General features: G+C 41.2%; 1 protein-coding gene across 3 annotated transcripts in view; it reads right to left on the bottom strand.

The window, feature by feature from the left end:
- The window catches only part of LOC105565273 (disintegrin and metalloproteinase domain-containing protein 10), a 142,874-nt gene that overhangs the window by 14,302 nt on the left and 117,505 nt on the right, over positions 1-11,067 (bottom strand). For all 3 annotated transcript variants that reach the window (XM_012018320.1, XM_012018321.1, XM_012018322.1), the window contains exons 2-3: positions 8,480-8,743; positions 4,009-4,203 (exon numbers count right to left, since the gene is read on the bottom strand). In XM_012018320.1, coding sequence (XP_011873710.1) covers positions 4,009-4,203; positions 8,480-8,743 — 459 coding nt within the window. The remainder of the gene's footprint in view (positions 1-4,008; positions 4,204-8,479; positions 8,744-11,067) is intronic.

Here is an 11,067-nt window from a genome sequence, read left to right as displayed (position 1 = left end):
TCGAGCAGACGGACTTTTATTTTTGTGCGAACTTTAATCGTGTACAAGAAATTTGCAATTCGGTAAAGCCAATTAAAAGATATCCCTAATTAAAAAATGTCGGTAAAACAGAGAGACTCCAGCATCACCTTAAGGTGTTGTGTCACGCTTCCGTCGGTAAAGAAATCACGGAAACCGCTTTCAATTTTTCTCGAAAACGACTTTACAGAATGACTTGAAATTTTTACAATCGACGTCCGACTAATAGATGAACAAAGTGGTTCTCCGTGTTTTCCTGATGTTGAAAAAAAAAATTACAGATCTTGCGTGGTAAATAAAACTAAGTTTTCTTTCCAAATCAGAGAAAACGCGGAGAACCACTTTGCTCTTCCATTAATCAGACGTCGATTGTAAAAATTTCAAGTTATTTTGTAAAACTGTTTTCGAGAAAAATTGGAATAGGTTTTCCTTATCAGCAGAAGTGCGTGACATATCGACTTAATATACAGTGTTTCATTTTAATCGCCCCAGGCAAATATCTCAAAAAATATTATATGAAAGATATGGAAAAATGTTTCAGAGAAAAGTTTGGTTCGAAGAGAGACATAAGATGGTGTCATTGGTTTGACCTCGAGTGCCAAGGTCACATGGAGTTCAACTTTGTTTTTTTAAATGGAACCCCTATTTTTAATTGCATATTTTTGTAGCTTACCTCGAGAGCTTTTCAAAACTCTATAATAAAGTGCTTTTTCATTCAGTATTTTTTGAGTTATGAGGCTTGAAAGTTACAGCACCAAACTCGAAACTTCGAACCAAACAACTTTTATCTGAAACGTTTTTCCGCATCTGTCATATTTTTCGGGATATTTGCCTGGGGCGATTGAAGTGAAAAAAAACACTCAGTATACTTAATCACGAGACACGGTAGTGTCTCGCGCCAAGTGTAAGCGAAGCTAGTACCACGCGCGCGAGACCGACCGTGTAAGTTTACGCGAGTACACGACTTGACGGGCCCTCAGATTTTTTTTTCTCATAAAATATACTTCGTTATCTCCTCTCTGCGCTTTTCTCGCGTTAGCTTCTAATACTACGTCCCGCGTCTAATAACGCATCACGCACCAAAAGAACCTAGAGTGCAATTCGCCCTACTCCACTCTCGACTCTCCTTAGCGTCATCGTGCAAAATGCTCCAATAAATGTAGCAAACTCATAACGTCGGATGTCCTTCCGGAGAGCAAACACAGCGAGAAGGTGGAGGGATTTGGTCCACGCAGCATGCACGGACGGCCGGCGCGATAAATATTACACGCAATACGCCGGCCTGTTTATTTCAACGTTTGGCCGTTTATGATGCAGCTCGAAATCCGATCGTCCGTGCAGCAGCCGCGTGGACTACGCCCCGGATCCAGGACGAGACTGCACTCCCGGCAATTCGATCTGCGCGCCGAATGCACTACTTTCCTCTCGAACGATTCTCTAAATGGTGCACGGAATACCGTACCACCGTGGACTTCCCGATATCCATATCCACGCTTAAACGACGTAATCTTACGCTGGTCGCCACTTCGTTCTCCGACAGCGTATACACGCAGGGGAATACCGAGGAGCTTAGCAATTTCGTTCCAACTGGCTAATTTCCCGACAAATTCTGAAATAATTTCGCCCGGGTGGAGTTTCCGCCCTCGAACGTAATATTTCTTTCAAGGGGGTAACCACTAGCTAAAATGTTGTCCCACCGATTACACGATTTCATTAGATTTCATACAATTTCATCTGATTACAAATAATTTCAACTAATAATTTTCTTATATGCACGTTTAAAAATAGACGACGTTGTTAAGAGCTGCAAGATTTCTTCAAAACATTATATATCTTTTCGATTTTACTAATAAACATTTGCTTATAGAGGTAATTTCAATTAAGATTGTAGTATTCGGTTAGGTAGAAAACGTGGCTCCTTGCTTTCCACTTTTCCCACCAGTCTAACCGTGGTCTTAACGAGAAGTAATTTTGCATTTGTATCTACTGTTTATTGTTCTAAATTTGCGCGCAAAGATGTATCAACTCACTGTCCATAACAGCAACTACTTCAGTCTTAGCATGAAGAAAAAGAATACGCGCTTTTAGGCGTAAACTATGATATAAATTGTTCGAGAAAATGTTCAAATTTAATTTTTTCTAAACAAATTTAAAGGAATAAAGAACTAAGAGCCGTGGCAGGGTGTTAGTATCGAAATATTTTATTCTAAATTTATTGCAAAAAAATATCACCTCAGCCAGGGAGCGTAATAATGGGGATACATTGCAGGGATGATTGTACTGTGTTTTAAGACTGGCGATTTTAGTCGGCGCGCAGTTCTCGTTTTCGAATACTGTCACGAATATGGCATTCGGGAATTAACATTAGACTGTTTATTGCGATGAATATTGCCATATGCCTCGGTGGTCGAATTGGTTGAGACGCCCGCCTAGCGATAGGGAGGGGTCCAGGTTCAAACCTTGGCTGAGGTGATATTTTTTCGCAATAAATTTAGACTAAAATATTTAGACACTAATACCCTGTCACGGCTCTTAGTCCTTTATTCCTTCAAATTTGTGTTAATGCTTATTGTCTAACAAGTGAAGAAACTTGAAAATGAAGACAAAACGATTACATGGAGATTTCGTAAGGATCTCATAATGATTTCGGATACACTGTCCCATGATTACATTAAGTGGTTACCCCCTTGATTTCTTTTATCGCCGAAGAGACTTGGCGCGAGAGCAGAATATATTTATCTCGGTGATCTCAATGTGTGAGTAATGATAAAATTATATATGACGTACGAGTCGGCTCCTACCCTCAGGACGCAGCGGAGAGCTAATTAACATGTCTATGAAAGAACCCTCTTCTTACAATCATCCTCAATTAATCGACCCTTTCATTAAGGCGAGTGGCTCGGCTCTGACGGACGGGCGTGTTTTTAAAAACGCCCGTTAAAAGATCGTACCAGAGGAAGAAAGCGGAAGATGTTCCGAGAAGAGAGCGGAAGATAAGCATCGCGTGACAAAAGGGTGGAGAGTGGAGGTGCACGATGTCGTGAGGCGCCACTTCGAGGTCGTCGGTATTGAACATGTCCGAACGAGCGTTTAAAAACGTTCTCACGGCCGCCTTATAATTAGCGAATCTTTCATGCACGACAGGCATAACAATTATTATCGCGGCCGGTAGTTAACTAAATCGTTTCCAATCTAAATTTATCATTTTCCTCGAACGCACATTAGGTACACGCTGCTACTTCGTGTGCATAATGAAGCTCGCAGCTTTGTCCGAAGTCATTACGCAAGTCGTTTCGATCAGATATTAAACAAACTTTCACGAGTCCAATGCGCAGTTTATGTTATCGTCCGTAAGTTTACGAATATAAATAAGCTAAATAAGCTAATCAAAAGTTTGTAAACTGCAAAGGCAACGAAAAAAATATTTACCCGCTGCAAATTTGCTTTACAAATCGCGGGAGTATGGGAAAGTCATGGTACAATCTCACGAGAGTCGACATACGCATCGATGCAATGCACTATTTAAAAGATATAATTATATAAGATTTTAACGTGTCTCTTTTTCTAGCTGCATTAAAATTAAATGTTTTATAATAAAAGTATATTATATAAAGTATATAACATCGGATATTTTAGTATTGAAAGCGAGGGGGAAACCGCTGACCAAAATTTTGTATACCAATGCCCACTAATGCCCAGTGGGCATTACTGTATCTTATTATCTTATTTTATCTTATTTTATCTTTACAATGCTCCAGCAAGGCCCAATGCCCAAAAAATGCCCAGTAATGCCGCAAATCTGTACACCACAATGCCTTCAGCGGTTTACCCCTCGATTGAAAGTTTATAATAAATTGGCCGAGGCTTTAAAAGTCGTTTCCCTGCTAAACAAACTATATTCGCGAACTTACGCACGAACGATGACGTGCGCCACAGGAGATAATATCGGCAGGGAGAAAGAATCCTGCTTCTTTTTTCTCGCGCCCTTACCTTGTCGAACGTCCACGTACGGATCACCGACGTCATTCTCGTGATAGATCACAGAATGCAGCGTCTCGTTTATCTCATGCGGCGGAAAGTAGTAATGCGCCCTTTCCACGTACCACGCACCACTTTTCGGTGATACTATCTTCCCGTGGAAGACTCCATCACTGACACTTCCGAACACGTGGCTACCAGGTTCGCCTGAAAGCAGAAGATATATTCCTGATCAGATGCGTGCCGTGAATGTCTGTAGAAATTTTTATCGCCGTAATCGCGCCGATAAATCTTTAAGCGCACGAAACTCGCGTTTTATTTTAAGTACAACGAATAAAGATATTCACGGCGAAATGGATTTCTGTTTAATGTCACGAATCTTTAAAAGATCACATAAGACGTGAGTAATGCATAAATAATTATAGCATCCTCTTCCAGAAAGTGACATTAAAATGATATTGGGAAAAAAAATTCTCGTCTCTTGTGTTTCTTCCTCCTTTGTTGAAGTTAAAAGGAAAGCAAATTGTGGAAGTAATACGGATATTTGGATAGATGCACATGCGAGTAAGAAACCATGTTCGAACGAATGTGACTCCAGCCTCGCTTGAAAAAGTATCGATGATGGTGGAAACTTTGTCTCTCGGCAAAACTTTCTGCGCCAGAAACTGCTGGCTTACGCAGCAACTTGCTGCTCCTGCTGTCTCGCTGTCTAATTTATTCGCTTAACCGAGGTGCACATAGGAAAATTAATAGCGCGCATGTATATTTTTATCTCTCCGCGAGAATACAAATTTTTTTTAATGAAACAAGAACAAAATACAAACCTGATTTAATTATGGCGTTAAAAAATTTATAAGTATGTAAATGTGGTGTACGCAAAATGTTCTCTGTAGTAATAGAATACTTCATATATACGAATAGCCAATTTTCTCGTCTAAAATATAAAAAAAAATCGTAGCAGGTACTCCGCGCGCACGATAACGATACTTCGATAATAAAAACTTGTTAGAATTTGATCTCATTAATTTAAGTGGTTCATTTTTAGCAGAAAATAATTATATTTTCTGTTAACTTTTATTTGAAAAAGAAATGGGATTTTATTATTTGCTTGCACCAATCAAGTTAATTTGCCCAACAATTTTCAACCTTTGACCTTCTTTTACTTGTAACTTGTCGGTCCTTCATCTTGATATAAACGTTAATAATTTCTTTTTAATTAATCCTCTAACATGCGTAGCATTTGTGAAAAACCGGCTGGCATTTTTGACAGTTTTTTCACAAGAATGGCTGCCTACTTTCGTGAAATAAATGACATTGCGAAATTAACATATCAAAGGAAATAACAAAGGAAGTTACAAAAAAAAAAAGAGAAATGTCTTTTTGTCAATCATCCGCGAAATTCGAGAATTCAGATTCCATAGTTATGTCATCCGATTTGAAAATTTCTTCAATAAAACGTGCAATGAATATTTTACTTTCCTTTGCGGAAAAGAGTCACGTTTGTCGACAAAAATACATTTGGTACTAAAGGAAATGTTGGGATAGCATTCCGTTACGTATTATGCATGGGAAATATTTTCGACTAACGCGCTCGACGTGAAAAGACGGTATTGAATCATTAAAAGCGCAGGACAAAACCTCAGCGCATTGCGAGTAGTGAGTAAACGACAATAATAGAGAGAATATTCAGAAAGCGTTTCGCGCATATCCTTTTTCCTTTTAGATAATAGATCGCAGGAAAGCGGAGTCGCCCGCATAGCCGAGCTTATCACAATTCAAAATTCCTTTTGATGCAAGGACAAAGGGAATCTTTCGCTTCCGATATGGAAAACGTTTCAGGCTTCTAACGTCACTCTAGAGTTCTTTCTCGTATTTTTAATGTTGTTATCATTCTTAACCTTATATATATATAACCTTTAATATATATATATTAAACAAAAACTTTAGTCAAGTGTACAGTACATTATGTAATATTTACAGAGACTTTTATTACGGAAAGAAAACCGTTTTTCAAGTAAATCACTTTTTCCTAAGTTAATTAAAAAATTAATCGAAATAATCATCTTGAATATTCTAGTTCGGATAAAAGTTTCAAAAGCTACGCGGAAAGAATTTTCTTTTAAAATGTATCCTGAAAATTATATAATCGTGGGACAACACGGCATTTCAGAGAACTTTATGAGAGTTTTTTTTAATTTTACTGTACATTTCACTAGTAAAATGTATGACAAAATTAAAAAAAAACTCTCATAAAGTTCTTCAAAATGTCACGCTGTCCCACGATCACATAATTTTCAGGATAAATTTTAAGAGAAAATTCTCTCCGTGTACGTAGTTCTCCAATTTCCGAAAAATATGAAACCGAAAAACATATCTAAATAGCTTTTTCTCCCTTTCTTACGGGAACGCCGTCGACCTGCTGGTTATTTAGCGATCTAAATAGCGTTTCTGTTTAGAGCCACTGTTGCACCGGATTTATAGCGTCAAACTTCGAAGAACTTGGTAACATTAACGAAGTGCTAAGTCTACGACTAAGAATTCCTTCGATCCCTAAATTGAAACATGGCCTTTTCGAGGCGCTATCTGACTGGAGCTACGACAGGTAGCACAAAATCGTGATACAAAATGATGTACTTTTTGCGCTCGATTCTTAATGCAAGATGCTTGCTAAACTTTCATAAATCACTAGACTGAAAAATAAAGGCTCCACCTGCGTTGACACGCACTTTTGCGTGCCACACCTGGCGTCGGGCAACGTCACGGAAGCGGTACGGAGAAATAGTACCGCTTCGACGAGGCTGCAAAGTGCAACTGGAATGCGTGCCGACGACGAAACGAACGGACCACTGAGCGTACCACCAGGTTATAAATTTAAGTATGGCTTTGTTTGTACAGTTGAGAGCACTTCCCTCCACTTCCGTTAAATTTGGTTTATTTTGACGGGAGTTCTTTGAATATGCAGAGCGTCTTGTAAGGATAGCGTTAAACTTCAGCAACGCATTCTGCGGTGGATCCGAAGACGGATTTTACCTCGGCGAGATTTGATTAGATTCCATGTTTCGTTGCAACTTTAGAATAATAAACATCTTAATAATTCCAAGTGTCGCGTCAAGAGCCCATCAAGATTAACTTTCCTTGGCATAAAGTGAAAAATAATATTTCATTCCACCTGCCAAAACCGATCATTTGCAACGCAAAGTAATTACAGCATTACACTTCAATTCAAAGGAAAGAAACAATTTTCCGCGCTGCACCTTTCTGCAGTATTTTACACCACGTCTTCATTTTGTCCGTCTCTTATTACGAAATTAATAATATTATGAATGTTGCAACGCCAAAGAAATATTCAAGTGTCAAATTATTTGTAAAATCAGTATCGATATATTTTCGACTTTGAATCCTTTACGTAGCCTTCACAGCCGTTCCATTACTTTTGCAGAAACAAATGCCGCTATTTCTCCCGCGTTAAATATTTTCGGAGGATGTTGCGACTACGCGTACGAGCACAGGGACTCGTACAATTTTACGCTGGTGCCCTACGTGAGCCTCTCGCGGGTGGAAAGTCCGAACGATCGATTCTGTACTGACTTTACATCGCGGGCGTCGTTTATGCGAAAATATGGGGCATCGAGAAGATTGCCGGCTTGATGTCATAATACTGCGAGTCTATATTTGGAGAAGTGCATCGATGCATAGGCATACAGTTCGAGTTACAGACTTCTGGTATTTTATATATACACGAGGTACCTTTGAATAACCGCCCTTCCTTCTAGCGACATTGTAAAACGTTCTCTAACGATATTATAAAAATAGCTGGGATATATTGTGAAATATATTATGAGTGCGAATCAATAAAACAAATAAATTCGTCGCGGGTGAACAATTTTAGTACGATCGATGGCGAATACATTGTTGCCGTGTACAATCTGTTTCGAAAGGTCACGTAAAAATAAAATTGCAATGTGAAATTTACAGGAAAGTAACGGCAGAGAAATTTGCGAGCAATCAATTTCGACATCCCGCATCATTAAAACGATAATAGATATCGAATCAAACACGTTCCTGGAAGCCTCGTATATAATCGAGTAAGAAAATGCGATCTTGCAATTTCATGATATTCGTAACATTGTCCGCAATTGTGTCATTTATACATGGAGCAACTTGGCTTTATTGTCTCGCTCGCTTTTGTACACGGACAGAATTTACCCTGAAAATCATGTAATCATGGGACCACATGGCATTAAAGACATTTATAAGAGTTGTTGAAATTTTACCATGCATTCTACTACACAGAGAAAACGATTTCTTTGGGTTTAACAAATTTTGTGGTATCCAAACAAATCGTTTGTTTGAATTTGAAATAATATATATCTTCGTCTGGAATAAAATATTTGAAACAAAAGGTACATCAATAAAAAATAGATGTAGATTTAACAAATGGTTGATCGAAAAATACGGATATTCATCTTGGCGTAAAACATACCGACTAGGTTGCCCTGATAAACGTGGGAGACGTCGCAGTCGTACTGTCTCTCCCCCGTAGGTCCTTCGATGATTAGGTTGTTGCTAAAGGTGGTCAGGTCCCGCTTTAATCGGACGTGGAAGTCCTTGCCGTGCGCGCGAAACTTTAACGTCACGGTGCTGTCGCGGTTGATCGACCTCTTCGCCCTCAGGTGGCTTCGATGGACCTCCTCGACGGGATATGACAGCGTTTCGTAGTGGCGGATGTACTCGTTCAGTCGACGAGCTGCAACAGATGTAAACGACAACTTGTAAATAAAACCTTGTTAGAAGCCGAGATTCATAGAGAATATAGATGACTTCGGAAATATCACTGCTATAAATATGTAGTACGTCACGGATGTCGAGCGTTTCCTCCAAATTATAAATAACAAAGTCATATTTTATTCTATGAAGTTCCAAGCGCATCGATAAATAATGGCCGGCCGAGAACTCGAACGTGCAAAAACTGCCGGGCAGCTTCCTGAGACGTTCGGCGTAATCAGGTCGATCGAATAATTCAATATCCAGCAGCGCGCGGATTTTCGTGTACTCTCGCGCGAGCCAGCCAGGAGCGGACCGCACTTTTCGCTTAACAAGTCCCACCGCTCGGCTAGTATCGCGGGATAAAAACGGGACGATCCCGGTCGATGCGCCGTCGATCGGGAGAGACCGAACGGAGAGACCCTCCAGAGATTCGCTCCGGAATTGTGCTGCGTAGCTTTTATCCCCGACTACGTTAACAAGACAAAGTGCCCCGCAGAGAATGACTTGACAGCAGTTTCCCCCTTCCCTCCCGCCGGGGTTAATATCGCTTGTAATTTCCGAAAGCGCGGCATGAATTTATATCAGGCGACCTTTGTCCCGCGGAAAAAATCCGGAATAATCGTGCGCGACAAAAGGGAGGCAACGCGGCCACGTGCTACGTGGACGAGCCACTAAAATCTCGGCCCCGCGTACCTGCCGGGCGACGCGCGAGGGTGCGCGGCTCTCTCCCTCGCCGCCCTCGGAATCCCAAACGCTCTCCCCGCGAGATGTTACCCTCTCTTTCTCTCTTTCTCTCTCGACGAAGCTCTCGGAACAACGTCGCCGTAGCGTATGAATATTATGGAGGGCAAAAATGCACTTTCCTCGTCGCGCCATTTAGCCGGTTTCTAAAGAGCGCCTCGCCAAGCACCTCGCATTATGCGATCCGCGAGACGCTTTTGCATTCGCGATAAGTGCAATCGCGCAAATGAGTCCGACGTTTTAAGGCTGATCATAATAAATGAGGCGCATAATCCCCCTCCGAGTTCTCGATGCTCCCGAGCCTATCCGCCGCGAACAATGCTGGGACCGCTGAGCCGCGCTAAACGAAGATATCCGATCCCCGAGCGGCAAATCTCGCGTTGACGCGAGATTCGTTTCCACGGGATCATCCCTTTTCTTCGTCGCCCCGCTGTTTACACGGCGTGCAGTTACGTACAAAGCGAGGCCGTGCCGTCACTCCGGGAATTCGATATCAGTTCGATGTAACTTTTATTCATGAGGAGCCATTTCATAAATATCGCCAAGAACTTACGAAGAGCAGAGAGGAGTAATTTATGTGTCCGTATAGAGAAGGGTGGGAGAGGAAATGAAACTGTTTTTATGATCGGCATTTTTATCTCGACGTCAGGCATTTAATCTCATTATGTGCCGAGGAATTACGCGATGCTGCGCCCGAGTATCTGAGAAATCAGAAAGGCTCTTACGCAAGAGCGCACCCGCGTATTCGAGAGCTACGATCCTTTAGCGTCCTATTAGGCACAGACCGTGAGTATCATTTCTCGCTCCATTACTTGTTCCGATACCAAACGACATCTGTCAAACGTATTTAGCGCTGCAATTTGCGAACGTCAAAAGAGATTCTGATACCGGGCGATAATGCAGCCGAGTTGTACCTTACAAGATATTACGCTGTAATATTGCGCAGTGGAAAAATTGATTGTTCCGAGAGCGGCCGGCCGGTACTTCATTTAGCTTCGAGCACGAGGACGTTAAAAAGGAAGACAAGGGTGCATTAAGGCTCTCTAGGTTTCATTCTTAGACCGTGGTACCGGAACAAAGAGGAATTTTACGCGGTAAGCCCGAAATAAGCTGATTTGTCCGCCCTCGCCTAGGACTCTCGTCCTCATCCGCCGGATCAAATAATCGAAGGAGGCACGAGACCGGGCAGGAAAGGCTTATCAGCCAACGTCCCATCCATCAACGTTAAAGGAAGCATTTCATCGTTCGTTTATTGCATATTAATGAGACCGTGCGAGGCCGTCGTGTAATCAATAAAATAATTACAATCTTTTCGATCGTCCTGCAACACGTTTCCATTCCTCGAAAGAGAATTAACTGCTATCGGCTATACGTCCGTTGCCCAATATCGCACGACGCTCGCCGAGGTATGAGAATCAATAACAAGATTATATTTTTTTAACGAATGCGAAATCGATTGTCCCTCAATGAAACTTTAATTGAATACCGTCACTTTTTGCTTCTCAACTTTATATGGCAATACAATTATTGGACCGACGCCACGCCACCGGTGCAATTTTACAA

The sequence above is a fragment of the Vollenhovia emeryi genome, unplaced genomic scaffold (genome assembly GCF_000949405.1).
Source record: "Vollenhovia emeryi isolate VEMERY1.0 unplaced genomic scaffold, V.emery_V1.0 DF939154.1, whole genome shotgun sequence".
NCBI classification, from domain to species: Eukaryota; Metazoa; Arthropoda; class Insecta; order Hymenoptera; family Formicidae; genus Vollenhovia; species Vollenhovia emeryi.
The sequence above is the reverse complement of the archived record's forward strand: the minus strand, read 5'-3'. Positions and strand labels throughout refer to the sequence as shown.